General features: G+C 46.0%; 1 protein-coding gene across 2 annotated transcripts; it reads right to left on the bottom strand.

The window, feature by feature from the left end:
- Positions 1 to 594: 594 nt before the first annotated feature.
- On the bottom strand, positions 595 to 20,502 carry LOC309645042 (uncharacterized protein). Of its 2 annotated transcripts, XM_082429564.1 has the most exons (5): positions 14,596 to 19,892; positions 13,146 to 13,223; positions 10,236 to 10,284; positions 8,234 to 8,358; positions 595 to 2,477 (listed from the first exon to the last, which is right to left on the bottom strand). In XM_082429564.1, the coding sequence occupies exons 1-4, from the start codon at positions 14,874 to 14,876 to the stop codon at positions 8,326 to 8,328; spliced, it is 441 nt and encodes a 146-aa protein (XP_082285690.1). In that variant the 5' UTR covers positions 14,877 to 19,892; the 3' UTR covers positions 595 to 2,477; positions 8,234 to 8,325. The 2 variants fall into 2 exon arrangements, with proteins under 2 accessions (XP_082285690.1, XP_082285689.1); XM_082429563.1 differs by lacking the exon at positions 8,234 to 8,358 and having other exon boundaries at positions 14,596 to 20,502.
- Between the last annotated feature and the right edge of the window lie 314 nt (positions 20,503 to 20,816).

The raw sequence follows: 20,816 nt of genomic DNA, 5'->3' as shown, positions 1-20,816 counted from the left end.
CCAAACATCTGCCCCAGCTGCTCTTATCAGTCCCAGGTAATGTGACAGCAAACCCCCATCTCCTTGCCTCATTTTGGCTGGAGGCTTTTTTTGGGGGGTGGGAGGTTTGAACCTTTTGAGCCAGGCAAAGTGTGGGTGTGCAGGGGATGGTCTCTGAGGTTTGTGAGAGTCTGTTTAGGGACCGTGATCCTCTGACCCGGCCTGCTTTGAGTTTAGCGTGGTCTCTGTCCCCCGGGCAACTGCCCATTTAAACCTGTATGTTGTCCCCTCCCCACACCCACACATGCAGGGGGAGGTGGGTCACGTCTGGAAGAACATCTCAGTGCATCCTCTCCTTAGCAGGGGTGGTGCTATGCAGGGGACCTGCAGTTCTGCCCAAAGGGTGTCAGCACCTGTTTGGATGGAGACACAAACAACCAAAAGCGGGCATTTTAAGAGGCCAGAGGGAGGGGCAGATGCTCTGGAAGCCCAGGAGAGGCAAGATTGTTTCTAGCTGGAGAAATCAGGAAAGGTCCCCTGAGAAGGTGGCATTTGAATCAGGCCTTGAGGGTAGAGGATTATTCAGTGGAAAAGAGGAAATAAAAAAAATCAAAGTCCTGTGTCCCCATATTTCATTGACATTGTCAACACAGTCGTTATTGGTTGCATAAATATCCTGTTAGGCAGATCCTCCATTGTTAGTTCTCTGACTGTTGGAATAATTCATACCAGGCCTCGTGACATTGGCTTGGGGCTTGGGGCTGGGCAGTGGGGACAGAAGCAACTTGGGACCAAATGCAACTCAGGAATCAGTGCTTGAGCCCACCCGCTCATTCCTCCATTCAGCAAGACCCACCATATCCCAGGCCCTGAGGCTACGACGACGATGAGGAGGCCGTGGTTCCTGTTCTGAAGACCTCACGTCGCTAGAAAGGGCGTCACAAGTGGAGAGAATTTATTGTAGGGTGCGGGTACATGCTGCCGTAGAGGCACAGCGCATACAAGAAGCGGTGCTGACACAGAGAAAGCGGCTGAAGGGAGCTGAGGCCTTGGGAGCAGATGAGTATATCAGGCAGAGTGGCACAGCGCGAAGGGGGGAGGTCGGAGGACACACGTCAGAGGACCAAGTTCACGTGGAGCACAGCAACATACTTCTCTGTCCACAGGTCGGAAGGCACATCTCTCCTACTCTTAGGCTCCTGGGCATTCATTTTTTCTGTTTTCTATTTCAAATATTTCCTTTCCCATTTTGGGGGTGGGGGACTGTTTTATACTCTTTTCCAAAATCTCAACTTGCATGCTTAATTCATTTGTTTTATTTTTCTCTTTTTGACACTAAAAGCATTTAATGCTATTAATTATGCCTCTGCAGATAGCTTTGACTGTATCCTTTTTTTAAAATTATTACTATTTTCTAAATAGTTTGCTTTTTATCCTTGATTTACTTCTTGTCCTAAGGGTAATTTGAGATGGTATTTATGTTTTTCAGTTTCTGAGTGGTGTGTTTTATGTAATTGTTAGTTCTACTGCATTTTGATCCGAGACTGACTTCTAGAATTCCCACTTTTAAAAATTTACCAAAATATTCTCTGTAGCTTAATATTTATTGAATTTTGTCACTGTCCATGAAACTTGAAATGAAGGTACACTGTTTTCAAGGTCAAAAGTTTATATGTTCATATCTTTTATGTCCTTATTTATTTTTTGATTATTTGTTTGGAAAACGTGTTAGAATATTTCCAATAAAGCTGTTTCTCATGTTTCTTCTTGTATTATGAAATATTTGATTGCATGGATCTTTGTTGTTATTTAACACATAAGAAATTAAACCCCTTCACTGTGAAGTATACCTTTTATTTTTAATTTTATTTTACTTTTTATTGAAGTATAGTTGATTTACAATGTTGTGGAAGTATACCTTTTAGAGAGTGAGGTTAAGAGCTCATATTCTGGAGTCAAGACAGCCTGGATTCACACCCCAGCTCCACCATCTCTCAGCTTAGATTCCTTATCTGCAAAATGGAGCTAATAATGGTATTTCCAAGTTTGGATTTTTTAAGCACAAGCTGCCTCTTCTCTTTGCTTGGCCCTGCAATTTTTTTTTTTTTAAATGGTATTTCCCTTGTCTCTTGTATAGTTGTTGGATTAAATGAGATGATGAATAGAAAGCATTTAGACTGCTGCTTGGCACAAGGTAAGTGCTCAATAAAGCCAGAATTCACAGTTACAATCATTGTTATGTTGCCTGGCTGACCATTCCTGGCATTCGAGGCCTCTGTTGTGGAGAAAAGGTCTCTAGGAACCTCTTTCTTTTTCTCCATCCAGTAAACATTTGGTAAACAGAATGCTTCTTCATGCAGAACTTTAGAAGACATTGTGGGGAATTCCCTGGCGGTCCAGTGGTTATGACTCCGCGCTTTCACTGCCAAGGGGCGAGCATTCAATCCCTGGTGGGGGAAACTAAGATCCTGCAAGCTGCACCATGCGGCCAGGAGGCACTGTGGAAAACAGGAAGAAAAAAAAAAAGCTGACAACTTCCCAGCATGCAAATGCAGTGACACACTTTGGCTTTGATGGTGGGATCACTGGGTGAGTGTCAGTGGCCTGCTGCCACTAATGTGGGGGTGGGGAGGGCAGGTAGGACGGGAGAAGAGGGGGAGGACCCAGCCTTCCCTGGATATTGTATTGAACACTACTGTCCAGCCCTCAGAGCCTCACATCCCTTCCACCAGGGCTGTGAGCCGGAACGCTATAGGATTCCTGTCAATAGCTTCCACCTGCAACCTTCAGATGCTTGCCCTCAATGCTGGAGCCACTTTCCCCATGGGAACTTGCATGTCACCATGCCCTCCCTCCCCCAAGGGAGCTTATAGCCAAAGACTGGTGTGAAGTACAAAAGCCCAGCTCCTTGGCCTGAAGTAGGACAAACTCTAAGGTGTTATTTATATCCCAGAGCTGCTAACACACTTGCTAACCTGCCTACCTCACTCCCTTACTAGTTTTTCCTGGGAACACTTCCTTAATACATCACTTGTACTTTATTTATTTATTTATTTATGTTGGCTGCGTTGGGTCTTTGTTGCTGCGCACGGGCTTTCTTTAGTTGCATCGAGCAGGGGCTACTCTTCGTTGTGGTGCGCAGCCTTCTCATTGTGGTGGCTTCTCTTGTTGCGGAGCACGGGCTCTAGGCACGTGGGCTTCAGTACTTGTGGCATGTGGGCTCGGTAGCTGTGGCTCACAGGCTCTAGAGCGCAGGCTCAGCAGTTGTAGCGCATGGGCCTAGTTGCTCCGCTGCATGTGGGATTGTCCCAGATCAGGGATCGAACCCATGTTCCCTGCATTGGCAAGCAGATTCTCAACCACTGCGCCACCAGGGAAGCCCCCATCACTTGTACTTTAATCCTTGGCCCAGGTTAAGCTTCCGGGAGAATCTGACCTAAGATAAACTGCTTCACTCCCTCCTAACAGGAGGAATTCGGATGTGGAGAGAACATAGTAGTCAGTTTATGTCCCTTTGGTTGCAAGGGACATAAACCCCAAAGGTACTAGCTTAGACAAAAGGGGGGAGTGGTTAGAAGGATGCTGGGATATCTTAAGTAATCACAAGGAGGAAATGAGTACACCTGGGCCACAGAAGCATCTGGAATCAGGACATTCTCTCCCCAACATATTTTTTCTTTTTGGCCGCACCACGTGGCCTGCGGGATCTTAGTTCCCTGACCAGGGATTGAACCCGTGCCCTCAGCAGTGAAAGTGTGGAGCCCTAACCACTGGACCACCAGGAAATTCCCCTTTCTCCAACTTTACTTATGCTTTTACTCATGTCTGCTTTATTCCCTGAGAGTTGTATTTCCAAATAGCTGGAAATGAGGCTGCAAAGAGCATCTCCACCTCACCTTCCTCAGCTCTGCCCCTGGTTTGTCCAGCATGCTACCAAATGGCCACAACTGGGGATAAGGAGTCCCCATGAATCTCTTCTATTCCTAGTGAAAGAGGGGCTGTGACCAGAAGGAAGGAGGGGTGCTGGACACAAAACAAAAACAAAAACAAAACAAAAACCTAGATGCCCACCACACAGTTCTTTTGATGAAGAATGAAGTTAAAAAGGCATGGCTTACTTGTATACCCATGTTCACAGCAGCACTATTCACAAACCAAAAGGTGAAAACAACTCAAATGTCCATCAACAGATGAATGAATAAACAAAATGTTGTATATACATACAATGGAACATTATTCAGCCTTAAAAAGGAAGGAAATTCTGACACATGCTACAACATGAATGAACCTTGAAAACATTAGGCTAATGAAGTAAGTCAGACACAAAAGGACAAATATTTGTTATGATTCCATTTATATGAAGTACCTAGAATAGGCAAATTCATAGAGGTAGAAAATAGAATAAAGGTTACCAGGGGATAGTGGGAAGGGGCATAGGGAGTTACTGTTTAATGAGGACAGAATTTCTGTTTGGGGTGATAAAAAAGAAGTTTCAAAATGGATAATGGTGATGGTTGCAAAAGACTGTGAATATATTTCATGCTAATGAATTGTGCACTTCAAAAGGGTTAAAATGAGGTGTTAGGCAGTGTTCTCCAGAGAAACTGAACCAGTAGGATAGAAATATATATAAAGAGATTTATTATATGGAATTGGCTCATGCAGTTATGGAGGCTGAGGAGTCCAGACCCAGGAGAGCTGATGGTGTAAGTTCCAGTCTGACTCTGGAAGAATCATGGAACAAAAAACATATGACACACATAAAACAAATAGCTAAATAACAGAAGTAAATTCTTTACCAGCAATCACACTAAATGTAAACCCTTCTATTAAAACACAGATCAGGACTTCTCTGGTGGCGCAGTGGAATCTGCCTGCCAATGCAGGGGACACAGGTTTGAGCCCTGGTCTGGGAAGAACCCACATGCCGCGGAGCAACTAAGCCCGTGTGCCACAACTAACTGAGCCTTGTGCTCTAGAGCCCGTGAGCCACAACTACTGAGCCCACGTGCCGCAACTACTGAAGCCCGCGCGACAAGAGCCCATGCTCCACAACAAGAGAAGCCACCGCAATGAGAAGCCGGCACACCGCAATCAAAGAGTAGCCCCTGCTCACGGCAACTAGAGAAAGCCCGCGCTCAGCAACAAAGACCCAACGCAACCAAAGATAGATAAATAAATAAATAAATTTATAAATAAATACAGATCAGTAGCTTGGATTAAACAAAAACAAAAACAAAACAAAACAAAACCCCCAAGGATCCATCTATATGCTCTCTACAAGAGACTCACTTTAGATATAAGGACACAAAGAGTTCTTTAGAAATAAGGACTCACTTTAGATGAAAGTAAAAGAATGGAAAAAAAGATATTCCATGCAAGTAGTAACCAAAACAGCTCTGGATTGGCTGTATTATTATCAGAAAACATAGACTTTAAATCAAAAAAAGGTAATAAGAGACAAATAAGGACATTATATATTAATGTTTTTTTTTAAACAGGGTATTTATTTACTTATTTATTTTTGGCTGCGTTGGGTCTTCATTGCTGTGTGTGGGCTTTCTGTAGTTGCAGCGAGCGGGGGCCACTCTTCATTGCAGTATGTGGGCTTCACTGTCGTGGCTTCTCTTGTTGCGGAGCATGGGCTCTAGGCACAGGCTTCAGTAGTTGTGGTGCATGGGTTCAGTAGTTGCAGCACACGGGCTCTAGGTGCGCAGGCTTCAGTAGTTGTGGTGCAAGGGCTCAGTAGTTGTGGCTCGCAGGCTCTAGAGCGCAGGCTCAGTAGTTGTGGTGCACGGGCTTAGTTGCTCCGCGGCCTGTGGGATCTTCCCGGACCAGGGCTCGAACCCGTGTCCCCTGCATTGGCAGGCAGATTCTTAACCACTGCGCCACCAGGGAAGTGGTTAAGAGGTTTTTTTGTTTTGTTTTGTTTTTTTAAAGGGAACGCTATTTATTTATTCATTTTTGGCTGTGTTGGGTCCTCGTTTCTACACGAGGGCTTCCTCTAGTTGCGGCGAGCGGGGGCCGCTCTTCATTGTGGTGCGCGGGCCTCTCACTGTCACGGCCTCTCTTGTTGCGGAGCACAAGCTCCAGATGCGCAGGCTCAGTAGTTGTGGCTCACGGGCCCAGTTGCTCCGCGGCATGCGGGATCCTCCCAGACCAGGGCTCGAACCCATGTCCCCTGCATTGGCAGGCAGACTCTCAACCACTGCGCCACCAGGGAAGCCCTGGTGAAGAGTTTTTAATTTCAGTTATTGTACTTTTAATTTTTAAAAGTTCTATTTGATTCTTTTCAAGTCTGCTTGGTCATTTGGTGGCGTTATTATTTCCTGCTCCTTGGCAGATATTTTAAGTCTATGTTTTATTTCTTTAAACATAATAATCAGAGGTATTTTATAATTTGGGTGTGATAATTCCAATATAGGAAATGTTTGCAGGTTGGTTTCTTCTTTTGGTTATTTCTCTGTATCCTTGGATATTTCTATCAGTATATTCTCCTTGAAAACTTATTTGGGGGAATTTGTATTTGCTTCTGCCAGTGCCCAAACACAGGCAATCGACAGTCAATTTAAATTTACAGCTTGATGTTTTTGCTTTTGACCACACAAGTGAGGTGATCTGGAGCTACATATCCACCCCAGAGCTGGCTTGTCATCACAACTTCTCACAAGTAGTTTCTTCTCCCAGCTCCTGGTTTACTCCTGTTTGATCACGGCAGGGGGTGTCTCTCCGTAAGCACCAGGCAGGCAGGGCTTGAATTTCTGTTCTGTGAAGCCTGCCAAAGTTCATCTAGTTTGGCAAATGCTTTCAGTGTAAAAGCAGTTTGTGTTCAAGTTCCTCTCTGGGTTCACACTTTCAGCTAAATTTTAGTCTGATAATTCCTTCTTTGTTCTTCAGTACTTTTAAGAAAATTTATTATTATTATTATTCCACATTTGTATTGTTTTCAGCGAATAGATTGCTCTGAATAGCCTGCCATATTTACCAGAAAGCGTTCTATGCTTTCAAGCTTCAAAAAATATTATTTATCTCTTATCTTCTCTCATTTCCTCTCTAGTTCTCTTTGTCTTGTGTACTTCAACCTGTTGAAAAGGTCTTTACTTTCATTTTAAAGGAGTTTTAAGAAAAGTCAGAGATAAAGTGCCTACAGACCACCATATTTAACCAGAAGTCTCCCATTAACGTCATTATTATATCATTTTTACAAATAAAATAATAAAATTCTAGAGGCTGGACAGAATGCTTCTCTCTGGTCCTGTCACCTGATGGCTAAATTTCAACTTGGGGGAAGGAAATAGTTGTTCCACAAGATAAGCCCTTTACTAGAGAGTAGATACCCTTCCCTCCCTCTGTCTTATCAGCCTCAGTCTTCCTTGCTGGACTGACTGCACACACCACTGCTCGCACCACTCCTTCCCCCGCCCCTCACCATAATCAAGATTTGGGGGAATAAAGATTGCCTCCGTGGTTTAGATTGAAAAGATTTCCCAAGTGATTCTGATACGACCTCATCATTAATTAGAGAATCACTGGGGTAGCTTACATAGGTGAGAGGAAGATTTCTTGACTCTCAACTAAGTTAACTGAACCCTGTTATGTGCTCTGGTCACCCCTGTGTTTCTCTGATTGAAAAACTCCACCTGGAAATATTGATTTTCCCAAGACCCCAAGTCTGGTCCACCCATGGCCTTTTCTATGTCAATTGATGGCGATTTCTTCCATTGTTCAGGCCACAATCCTTAGAGTGATTCTTAATTCCTGTCTTTATCTCATATCCCATTTCCAATTTGGGGGGAAACCTTTTGGGCTCTACCTTCAAAATATATCCAGAATCTGACCACTTTTCACCACTTCCACCACCACCACCCTGGTCCAAACTACCCTCATCTCTTACACACTAGCATGCTTTTTTTTTTTTTTTTAACCAAGCTGCTTTTATTTTATTTTAATGTCTATCTATTTATTTATTTGGCTGCACAGGGTCTTAGTTGCAGCACGGGGGATCTTTAGTTGCGGCATGCAGGATCTAGTTCCCTGACCAGGGATGGAACCTAGCCCCCTGCATTGGGAGCACGGAGTCTTAACCACTGGACCACTAGGGAAGTCCCTTATTTTATTTTTGGCCATGCCACTCAGCTTGAGGGATCTTATTTCCCCGACCAGGGATGAACCTGGGCCCTCGGCAGCCCGAGGAGTGTGGAGTCCTAACCACTGGACTACCAGGGGATTCCCTAACATGCATTATTGCAATTACCTTCTAGCAGACTTCCTTGCTTCCATCCTTGTACCTTCGATTGATTACCAACACAGCAGCCAGAAGGGTTATTTAAAATATGTCACGTAATGTCACTCTTCTGCCAGAAACCCTGCAATGGCTCCCTATTTCAAAGCAAAAGCCAAGCATACAACACCCTGTAAGATCTGCGCTCCCTGTCCCCTCAATCGTTTCCCACCACTCTCCCTTCACTCACACGCTCCAGCCACAGTTTTCTCCTCGCCATTTTTCAGTAATACCAGTCAGATGTTCCCTCTTGCCTTGGATACTCTCCCAGATAGCCCACTGGCAAACCGTCTTGCCTCCTTCAGTTCTTTGTTCAGATCTCACTTTTGCACTGGTGTCCAACCTGGCCACCTCGTTAATGATGCAACCTGCTCCATCTTACCTTGCTCTACTTTTTTTTGGGGGGGAGGATGTTATTCATCTTTTTATTGTTAAATTGTAAGAATTCATTATTTATTATGACTCCAAGTCCCTTCAGATATATGAGTGCCAAACATTTTCTCCCATTCTGTAGGTTGTCTTTTCACTTTTTTAAAAAAAATTTTTTTTTGGCCGGGCAGCACGTGGGATCTTAGTTCCCCGACCAGGGATCAAACCTGCACCCTCTGTGTTGGCAGCGCGGAGTCTTAACCACTAGACCGCCAGGGAAGTCCCCCCTTGCTCTACTTTTTTTTTTTCCCCACAGCCTTGTCCCATCTTCTAACACACTACGTAAGGTATGATCTCCCCTCGTTAGAATACAACCTCCAAGAAGGCAATAATCAGGTTTGCTCACTGAGCCCAAGCACATAGACCAGTGTCTGGCACCCAGCAGGCGCTCAATAAATGTTCAATTTAAATATTAAATGCTTGTATTCCTCGCAATACTACTACCACCGAGAAGTATAACTAACAACATCGGGTGGTTTTTGGACTCACACTACCTTCGCCCACACCTAGGAGAGCAGCTACTTCGAACTGGAAACACGGAATTTTTAGTTCACCAAAGTTCTTTCTCTGCTCAGCTTTTCGAAAGTGTACGTCCCAGGGTCACGGTTTCCAACCTGGGCGAGGTCCCAGTCCCCAGCCCCAGGGTCACGCCAGTGATTGTACCCGACTCATCCAACCAACCAATCAAAAATCGCCGTCCTTTTTTTTCTCTTGCCCCCGTAAAGGACTTCGCTTTCCGATTGGTTGTGCCAAGAGGGGCGGGACGAAGCAATTTTGGCAAGGGGGGGTTTTACTCTAGGGCGGTTGCCTAGGTCACCGCCCGGCTTTCCGGAAGCTGAGAAAAATGGGCGGAGCGAGGACATCCCGCCCCTATGCACGACCTGGCTTGGGATTGGTTCGCAGCTTGAGGGCCACGCCCCTAACCCGGACTCGCACCGCGCCCCAAGCGGTCCGCTGCTCCGGACCGGGTTATGAGGAGATCCTGAAGGCTCCTCTCTGGGAAGGGGACCCTAAAGGCCAGGACACCTGAGCCCCGCCACGAGTAATCGCCCCGGCCCGACGCAAGTAGAGGTGCCTCTGCCAGCAGGAACCCCTAAGATCACATCCATTCATGCTACAGTGCGAGACCGTAGGTCTGGATCCAGGTCCAGTAAATTCCGAGAAACCTGCCCGGGGCCGGCACCTCTTCTAAACCGCTGTTAAAAGAGGTTTTGGATTCTAGATGACCTCCAAGGAGCCTTCCCTGACTGACAGTCCGTATTCTTCATGGAAGTCTCTGGGCTCCAGCTTCCTCAAGTGTAAATGAATAGTGCCCCGCTATGGCACTCACTTGCTGTTTGGCCTTAGACAAGTTATATCCTATTTCTAGGCCTGTTTCCTCATCTTGACGTGAAGGGACTGGACTAGATGTTCTCCAAGGTCCCTTCTAGTATTCCTTCCTAGCTATGAAACAGCCCAGGTAACACGTATAAAAGTTCTTCATAAATATTTGACCCGTTGTATAAATTGTAAGCAATTTACGTCGCTATCTTCTCATCCTCCTTACTTTCTGTACCCAGCGGTTCCAGGAATGGAGGAAGAGTCTAGGGTGACACCTAAAAATGAAATACGGACTGTCAACAGATATGGAAAAGGCTGACTGCCTGCCGCTCAGGAGATGATGCTGGAGAGGAGGGTGGAATAATCTTTAACCCCCTCATTTTACAGAAGAAAAAACTTTGAGAAGAGCTGAGTCAGGCTGCTAATGGGAAGAACCAGGTTTCCTGACTTGACTCCATGATTGGTCCCTTTACACTTTACAGTGTTGGCAAAGAGAAGGCATAACTGTGTTAAAACAGGTTAAAAAAATTGTTCACAGAAATAAAAGTAGGCGATGTAATCTGCAGCACTTCCCACTTTCATTTACTTAGGATTCCTCTCCTCCTGACATTTGGGATGACTTACAAAGAAGAAACAGAGCAATAAAAAATAAAACAGAAGCAAGTTATTTCCATCTTCTGCTTTTCCTGTCACCTTTGTCTCCTTGGAAGAGCTTCTCAACTTCTAATGTTCCAAACCCACCTTTGTAAGACTCTTCAGTGGTCACCCACCCACCTTCCAAAAAAAAGGGAAAAAAAAAAAAAAGCCAACTAAAACCAAAACCAAAGTGGGCCATTTATTAAAAATGTCCAGCCTAGGCAAATCTACAGAGACAGAAAGCACATTAGTGGTTGCCTAGAGTGGAGGGGGTGGGAGTGAAAGGGCAGGGGGGAGATTGGGAAGGGGGCGGACAAGAAGTGACTCCTGATAGGATGTTTATTTGGGGAGTGATGAAAATGTTATAAAATTATGGTGATGGTTGCACAACTCTGTGATTAGACTAAAATTCACAGAATTGTCCACTTTAAGTGAAGTATACAGTATGTGAATTCTACCTCAATTAAGCTGTTATGACAAAAGAGGCATACCAAAAAGCAAAACTAAAACCAACCAACATGTGCCTTTGCTTCTTCCCTAGGTTCTGTGTGTTTAATCCTCTCACTCTTAGGGGATCTGGGCCATCTGGCCCTGCAGATGTTTCCTGAATCTCCAAATGTGTCACCTCCAGGGCTGCCTGCCGCCTGCTCCTGCCACCCCTTCACATTCTGCAAGGCTCCATGTAATAGAAGGAAGCATGCTAGTTCCCCTGACCACCTGCTCACCCCCCTCCTCTGCCACCTCATTTCTTGGCCACTCTGGATGGCGCTGGGATAAAGAAAGGAAGGACAGACAAGGCAGAATAGAGGTGAGTCTTGCAGGAGATTGGAGAAGTGAGAATCGATCTAGGGCAAAATGAGAAGAAAGGAAGGGGAATGCTGAGAAGGAAAAGAATCAACTTCACTTTTTTTTTTTTTTTTTTTTTCAACTTCACTTTTTGTGTTTTCTTTTCCCCCTCCTGGAATACTGCAAGGATAGCAGATAGCACCTGAGTCGCTTTCCTTGGTCTAGGTTGTCTTCTTTCTAGAGTTCTTGAAGGGAGCAGCAGACAGGCAGTCGTTACACATCTGCTTCCTGTCAGTCTTTCACATGAAAGCTCATCTTCTTAGAGAAGTCCCCACCCAGCCTCCCTCTCCAAAACTGCAACAACTTCCCTGACCCAGACACTTCCTAGCCCCCTTCCCACTTTGTTATTTTGTTTTTCTGTCTTCCTTAGAATTTAACCTCTATGAGGGCAGGACTTTTTATTTTTTTATCTGTTTGAGTCCCTGGGTCTGGCCCAATGTCCTCCTCAGTCTCAGATTTTTTTTTTTTTTTCTTTTAAAAAATTGAGCTAAGGGACTTCCCTGGCGGTCCAGTGGTTAAGACTCCACGCTTCCAATGTAGGGCGCACGGGTTCAATCCCTGGCTGGGGAACTAAGATCCCACATGCTGTGGTGCGGCCAAAAAAAAAGAAGAAAAAAAAAAAAGAAGAAGAAGAAAGAAAGAAAAAAAATTGAGTTAAAATACACACAACATAAAATTTACCATCTTAACCGTTCTGAAATGTGCAGTTCTTGGTATTAAATAGAGCCTCAGATGTTTGGAAGGAGCACAGTGCTAAGCTCAGAAGCCCTGGAATCAACCCACATGGACTTAGCTCCTGGCCAGCCTGTTACTATGTGGCCTTAGGTGAGTTACTCAGGCATTAGAGCCTTGGCCTTCTTTCTGTGAAGAGGAGATACTCACAGTATTGACGCCATGGCCCTGGAGAGGCTGGAAGGCCATGGGTGTGAAGCACGGGGCAGTGCCTGGCTCAGAGGGAGCCTCAGTACATGTGAACCATTGTTGTTATTCTAGAGCTTGGAATTCAGAATCAGAATCAGGTTGGGTTTCACTCACAAGGTCACATGGATACAGCTCGGTCCTAGATGTAGCTTTAGCTGAATCCTGAGCAGAGCCTCCAGGTTGAGGGGTCTGTGAAGTGCTCCTGGCTTTCAGGATTGAGTAAGCCTCTGCTCTCTCTCCTCTGGGGCTTGGGGAGCAGGGGCTGCTGCTTCCAGCCATGGGACTGGACTGAAACTCGGTATTTATTGCTTGTCTGGGGCACCTCCTTATGGCACCTATTTCCTTAGCCATTACCATGTGTCTGCTATGTGCCGGGCACTGTAATGGTTGCTAGGGCAGTGCAAAGATAGATCCAATTTAGACCCCATCCTCGAAGATCTTACAGTTCAACCAGGAGGATAAGACATGTGTGACTGGGCCATTTATCAGTTGATAGTTATTTATTGACTGCCTACCATGTGCAAGATGCTGTATAAGACACTGATTCAGGCACAGCCATAGAAATCCAGGGGAGGGAGAAATGATGGTGGTTTAGTCATACTCATCTAACCTAGTGCCTGGCTTCCAGAAATGCTGATGAGACGGATGGGGTTGGTTGGATGTTTGGTTGTCAGGGAAGGTTTCACAGAATAGGAGAACAAGCCGAGGACATTGCTGAATAGAATCTACTCACTGGAGAAGATACTGCAAAGATATGGTCCTCCGGTTCATCTGAGAGGCTGTGAGGCAATCTAGCTGGATGTGAGGGTTCCTGTAGGGCAAGTGGAAAATTCAAATGGAAATGGGGTCCAAGAAAGAAAAGGAAAAGCATGAAGGATGCTGGGAGCTTACTCTCTCTGTTGTCTTTACACAAAGGTCCCTCTGGGTTTACTTTCCATTTGAGTCCTTTTGATAGAAACCCAGGAGCCAAAACCTACTTCTCTATTCTAGGAAAAACATCAGTGCAAGCACAACAGCTGATCCTCAGGCTCAGAGACAGGGAGGATTCGGGAGTGGATGGGACTAGGGTGAACTGGGAAACACAGCCCTATCTAAAACGGGGCAGCCACTGCTCGGTTCAAACTAGATGTTGGAGGCAAGAACCTGGGCCGACTGTTTCCAGCTCTTTTGATGGATCGAAAGCTGGAAACCTGTTTGGTTTTTTCTTTAATGGAAACTCCCAATGTTAAGTATCAACTCAAATTTTGTTAATTTTATTTCTTTTTTGGCCGTGCCACGCAGCACATGGGATCCTAGTTCCCCGGCCAGGGATAGGACCTGTGCCCCCTGCATTGGAAGCACGGAGTCTTAACTACTGGACCGCCAGGGAAGTCCCAACTTGAATTTTGAAAAGAAACTCTGCGACCATTGAAACACATTTTCCAACTGTAGCTACCAGTCTATAACCTCTATTTAGGGAACCAAGAGAGATCAGGTTAGAAAGATGGGCTGAAGTGAAGTTTCAAATGGCCTTGAATGCCATGCTTATAGAGGTCTGACTTGAGCCTATAGACTTCAGTTTAATAGACTAAAAGGGTTGTTTGAACAGGGGAGTGGCTTGATGCAAGGGTTTCGGGGCAACTGGAGTAAAGTGGGGAGGTGTGGCATATGAAATAACAGGGGAAGCAGTCAGGATTGAAGGTTACCGCAACAACGCAGGTTTGCAACAATGAAAGCTGAAAGATGGTGGCAGTGGGACTGGAAAGATAGGTTGGGAAAAAAAAAAAGGCAAAGACTAACAAGATGATAAGGAAAAGATGGGGGAAGCAGATGGGGTGGCAGGAGAAAACATAACTGGGAGTTCCAACTCGACTTAGAATGAACCAGCTCTCTCGCAAAGAGAAAAGGCCAACCAGCTTGGTTTCAGGCCTGCTGAGTTGAAAGAAGTTAGCCTGATGCTAACCCACCACCCGAATGCTGAGCCGGTAATGAGTCCGCGGGCCAGAGCACCGCGGCGCGGTCCTGGCTCCGCTCCTGGCCCCCTGAGGGTCTGGGACAAGCCCGTTTATAAACTGACTTTATAAATCAGTCGCCTACAAAATGGGGGTGATGCCGCCGGCTTCTCAGGGCGGTTGTGGGCGTTAAGCAGGAGGCGGACGGGGACGCACTTGGGAGCGGGAAGGAACGAGCGAGCGCATTCTTACCCCGGGCTCTGGAACGTTCGAGGTCTTGGGGAGAGGCCGGCGAGGGCCCCGGCGGGCGACCGGGCTGCTGGCCCTTCCAGGAGAAACGGCCGCCCGCCCCGCGCCTCCCCCGACCAGCCTGAGGCGGAGAGACCACAAGCCTCCGGGGCGGCCAAGTTCAGGGGCACCACCCCCCACTCCCCGCACCCCGGGGGGCCCCTGGTCTGCGCGGGCCGGCCCTCCCCTCCCCAGCTCAGTGCCGCCTTTCTGGAGCCCTGCCCCTCCTCCCGTCCGCAGCTCATCCTCCCCGCGGGGAGGCCCAGGCCGAGGCGGGGTCCGAGCGCCGCAGCCCGGAGCCAGCCCGCCCGATTCCCGAGTCCCGACACTGCCGGAAGCGCATTTTCCTCCCGCCCCCAGCGCGGCCTCTCTAGGAACCCGGGGTGCGGGCTTCTCAGTGGGAATAACCCCTTCGGCCCCGGCAAGTGAAATCGGCTTCTGGAGGAATTGGTACACTTGCTCCCTGAGAAGGGCTGAATTGCCTGGTGCTCACTCTGGGGGACGTTTTGATGATTCTGGTGCCTAGATCAGGAGGGCGAAGCCCAACTGCCTCAGTTTCTATCCCAGCTCGGCTGAGGTCATTTCACCTCTCTGAGCCTTGGCTTTCTTATCTGCAAACATAACCAAGCTAGCTCAAAGGCTTGCTGTAAGGATTCAATGAATTAATACATGTAAGCACTTAAAAGTGTGTTTGACACATAATAAGTGCTCAATAAATGCTAGCCAACGTCATTATTATTACTATTATTACTGCTGTCTTTTTAAAAAGGTCTGTCGGTAGAGGGTCAGTTTTGTGACACAAGAATAAGGAACACGGTAGAGACAATAGTAAGGGCTGCTATTGATTGAGGACCTTCTTGCTAGGTTACTTACAGACCTTATCTCTATGGCCCTAGGGCAATTCTGTGAAGAGAGTATTACTCTTTGTCCCATTTTATAGGTAACTGAGTGTATGTCAGAGTCTGATTTGAACTCAGATCCCTCTGATTCCAGGGCACATGCTCTTCTTCTCCACACTGTGTCTCTGATTTTGAAAACTTTTTCTGGGAATTCCAAACTAAAGCATCAAAACAGACATGGATGTCTAGTTAGTCCAGAGCTGAGGAGGCTGTGCAAAATCACCTAATTCCTCCGACAGGACAAAAGTCAATAATGAAGGGTACTGCCCCAGGATGGACACCATCCTCGCCTAAAGAAAAGGATCTTGTGACCTTAGAAAGAAGCAAGTTGCGCGGATTCCCCTGGAGGTCCACTGCAGGGGGTACTGTTCCATTCCTGGTGCCGGAACTGAGATCCCACATGCCATGTGGTGCGGCCAAAAAATAGGAGAAAAAAAAAGCAAGTTGTAGACGTCCAAAGAAAGAAAGGCATTGAGCATACATTTTAAGGATAAATTAAAACCATGTTTTTATGTGCAAAAACGATTACCATCCAGCCCGACCTTTCACACACCCTGTGGAAACCTCAGGGGCCAGTCTGACTGGCCATTTCTTCCTGCTTCAACTCCTCAGGGTCCCTCTGGGCAGTTTTCACTGGGCTCTAGCACTTAGTACTACTAAAGGTCCTTAGAGTGTGTGGAAGCCTGGAGAACGTGGGCGGCTGTTCTTTCTTCCTTTCATGCTCTAGGGATTTAGCAACTAGACAGGCATGCAGGAGAGCAGCCCAGGAGAGGGTGGGCCTGGAAGCTGTGAGTGAAAGGGGTGAGAGGCAATGGGAGATGAGGAACAGGAGTTGGTGGGCACCAACTTTCTTCTCCTCCGCCTCCCCATGTCCTTAGCCACGCTGCTCCCTCTGCCTGGTTGAAGCTTTGAGACAGCTAGACATTGTCCATCCTGTCGCTTCTGCGAGAAAGTGTGGGGCTTTCCCAGGATCACTCCACAAGTGAATGGTTTAGTCAGGACTGCTTAGGACACGAATATCTCATTTAACATACCCAAGGCAGGAAAAGGAGCGTGAGACCACACTGGTACAAAGACCATACACACTTTCTCCAGTAAGGAAAACCATGTCCATACAATACAGGGGAGATGTTTTCTAATAAGATTTCTTTTACATTTTTCCTTTTCACTTCTTTTTATATTTTGAAAAAAATTCAAATGGTATAAAAAGATAAAAGTGCAAAGCCAGCCGGCCTCCTGCCTCTGACTGCCCCATCCCCTACCAACATCTGCTGAGGTGAGCATGTTACCAATTTCTTATGTATCTTTCTAGAGATACTTTATGCGTATGCAAGCATCTCCTTGTAGAAAAACATAAAAATGATAGCACACTGTAGATACTTGCTTTTCCCCTGGCTTTTTTCACATAGCAACATTTTTTTTAAATAAATTTTTAAATTTTATTTATTTATTGTTTCTCGCTGCATCGAGTCTTCGTTGCTGTGCGCGGGCTTTTTTCTCTGGTTGCGGCGAGTAGGGGCTACTCTTCGTTGCGGTTCGTGGGCTTCTCATTGCAGTGGCTTCTCTTGTTGCAGAGCACAGGCTCTAGGCGTGTGGGCTTCAGTAGTAGTGGCACGTGGGCTCAGTAGTTGTGGCGCATGGGCTTAGCTGCTCTGCAGCATACGGGATCTTCCTGGACCAGGGATCAAACCCCTGTCCCCTGCACTGGTAGGCGGATTCTCAACCACTGCGCCACCAGGGAAGCCCTCACATAGCAACATATTTTGGAGAATGTTTTGAGTCAGTTTGTACATAACTAGTTCATTTATTTTCACAGCTGCTGAGTATACCATTATATGGATACACCATAATTTATTTAATCTGTTCCTCTATTGGTGGACATGTAGGTTATTCACAGTCTTTTGCTATAAAAACAACATTTCAGTGCATATGATTGTGCATACATCTTTGTGTGCATGTGTCACCAAGCCTGTAGGATCTAGAAATGGAATTGTTGGGTCAAAGGGTGTGGGCATTTTGAATTTTGATCAGTGTAGCAAATTTTTCCTTCCTCCAAAGAGGCAGTGCAGATGTATCCTCCTATTAATCATGTTTGAGAGTGTCTGTTTCTCCACAAAGTATATAATCAGACTATTTATATTTGATAACTTCTTAGATTAAAAACAGTGTTTCATGGTTGTTTTTATTTGCATTACAAGGGTTTTTTTAAATACATTTATTTATTTTATTTATTTATTTTTGGCTGTGTTGGGCCTTTGTTGCTGCGCGTGGGCTTTCTCTAGTTGCAGCGAGCGGGGTCTAGTCTTCGTTGCAGTGCACATGCTTCTCATTGCGGTGGCTTCTCTTGTTGTGGAGCACGGGCTCTAGGTGAGCGGGCTTCAGTAGTTGTGGCATGCAGGCTCAGTAGTTGTGGCTCACGGGCTTAGTTGCTCCGCGGCATGTAGGATCTTCCTGGACCAGGGATCGATCCTATGTCCTCTGCATTGGCAGGCGGATTCTTAACCACTGTGCCACCAGGGAAGTCCCTGAGGTTTGTTTTATAACCAACACTGGTGAGAGAAAATTGAGACCTGACATTGGAGGTGTGAGATTTTAAGAAAGCATCATGCTGCTTTGAACTAAGTCACATCTGATCTGACTTGGACGAAGAGAATGAGAAAATTTGCCAATGAGCTCTAAGCCACCTGACTCCTTGGAGAAGAGGTACAAAAGACAGACAAATGAAATCACGATTTTCAAAAAAGGGGAAAGATATCAGTAACACAAACCAACGGCCAGGAATCTTGATGTTTAACTCAGCTGGAATTCTAAACCAGACCATCAAATGGATGATTTGTGAGTACAATGGCATGGTGTAGGGAAGAGGAAGGACAGTGAGTCCTATCAGACTGCAGTAATCACAGCTTTTACCTAACAGGGTGACCTTGGGCAAGCTACTTCATATATCTCTGAACTTCTACTTCTTCAGCATAAAATAGGGACAGTAATAGCCATGTGCCAGAGTTATGGCAAAAACTAAAATAACTCATGGAAAATGCTTGGCACAAAAGATATCAGTGGGAGTTCCCTGGCGGTCCAGTGGTTAGGACTTGGGGCTTTCACTGCTGTGGGCCTGGGTTCAATCCCTGGTCCGGGAACTAAGATCCCACAAGCTGCACAGTGTGGCTGGAAAAAAAAAAAAAAGATATTAGTTAAAACAGAAGGAAGGAGGTCAAACCTGAGCCCTCTGAGGTTATAGGCCCTAGACATCTGAGAAAAGGGGAAGAAAGCTGGACAGATGATCTGGAGATAGAACAGCTGTAAGCCAGAGCAGCTTGATTGCCCCTGTAAAAGGCAGTCTTTCTCCAAATCTAGTGATCAGATCTCAAGGGTGAAAAACCAGACAAACAAAACCTCCAAATACGATCCCCCTTAAAGCTTGAAACAAAACCATCTTCTTATCAGTTGGGTATTTCTAGGGCCACCATGTTTCATTCTTTGTGAATGGCCCCTGGAGATGACAAGGAAGAGATACTGTGTATCTAATCTACCAACCCCAGAAAGCCTAAAGACGCGTGTTGTAGTTAATCCCCTTATTGGGATTATGACTGGGATGTGTAATTTGTAATAGTGTCTTTAAAACCGGCTGAAGTTATGGCAGCCATGCTGCTTATCATGCCCCGTTGGGGCTTTGTTTGCCATCTGTCTCTGTGTTGGACTGGATCCAGAATTAGGGGATGGGTTGAAGACATGGCCCTTGGCATCTCAAAATGTCATCTTGATGAGGACTCACAGGAGAACTTTCTCCCAAACCTCACATGAGTTTTGTAACCAGTATTTGCTTGGGCCTCTAGAAAGCTCAGCAAATCTGTAACCCACTTGTAGTAGTTGCAAACAGAGCTTTATATATATGTATTATATACCAACCCTGGATTCATGTTATCATTTCACCCCTTATTTTCCCTTTGCCATTTTATTTTTTATCTTGATCGTGATACTCTACTACTGCTACTGTCAGTAATTATGGCCAGCGTTTTAGCGGCTGTGAGGCTTACTAGCTGCCAGGCACCTGTTGCAATGCTTCAAGTCTTTGTTGAAACCAAGCAAGGTACAAATAAAGAAACAAACACAACTGCCAGATTCCCTCATCTCCCTTATGGTACCAACTTAAAGGGGTCGTTTTAATATCTGAGGCCATAAATCTTAGAGAAAGGCTGCATATCTTTGACTTCATAGTTCTGCTTATGAACCTGTATTTGGAAATAAACAGACCTACAAAGCAAAACAAGAACCTCTCAGCAGTCAGAAGGCATCAGTCAGGGAATTCCCTGGTGGTCCAGTGGTTAGGACTCTGTGCTTCCATGGCAGGGGGCCTGGGTTTGATCCCTGGTCGGGGAGCTAAGAGCCCGCAAGCCGCTCACTGTGGCCAAAAAAAAGAAAAAGAAAAATGAGTCAAATTGAAGGAAAAATATCAAATAAATAATAGTACAGTGGGTACCCAGATGTGGCAAAGATGTTAAGTAGAACTTAGGAATCCCTGAGGTCAGACCCAGACAAAGGTGAGGGCAGTTATCTAGGAGACACTGTAGTCAGGGAAGGAAGAGGTAGGATTTAGCTGGATTTCAAAGGAGAGAAGCCCCAGTCTTAAAGCTGGGAAATCCAAGACCCCCAGATCCCAAGATTTCACAGTTGATCTGTGGCCTAGAACATGTTATCTGACTTGTTTGAAGTCCCATTCCCTCGTGAGTAAAAAGAGGATGATAATACTTGCCTCTCAAAGGTATCAGTAGAAACAAATGCCTTCATGTGAATGAAAGTGTAAGTTGTAAAATGCTTACTCAATGTGAGCTACTATCAGGGCCTAGATTTAAGTTGGCTGGTATTTGATCAGGACCCTGCAGACAGACCAGACTCAGCTACGTGGACAGGAGGAGGGGAAGCGCTTTAGAGGAGGGGGAGGGAGTCAGGGCTTGGTGAAAGGCCCAGAAGCAGGACAGCCCTTACTCTGTCAGGGGATGGGTGGGGTGGAGCCCTTGGGTGGGGATTACCTGTGAGGGAGGCAGAAAGGCTGTGTTAGGATAGGGCCAGGCCCTCCAGGGGTTTGAACTTCACTGTTCTACAGGCACAGTTCTAGGTTCCTTGAGGGATGTCAATGGTGGAATCAGGCTTCAAGCTTTTGAGAGCTTCCCGATTGTTTTAAAAGCATTTTAATGTGTGTGACAATATAATACTCTCCTCCATCTGTCTTCAGCCTCCTTTCCCTTGCTTAGGCCCCAGTAAAGCATTTGTTCCCAGGGCTGACAGGAA

Source organism: Balaenoptera physalus (genome assembly GCF_965194825.1).
Source record: "Balaenoptera physalus genome assembly, chromosome: 16".
Lineage (NCBI taxonomy): Eukaryota > Metazoa > Chordata > Mammalia > Artiodactyla > Balaenopteridae > Balaenoptera > Balaenoptera physalus.
Note: the sequence above shows the minus strand (reverse complement) of the source record. Positions and strands in the feature narration are given on the sequence as shown.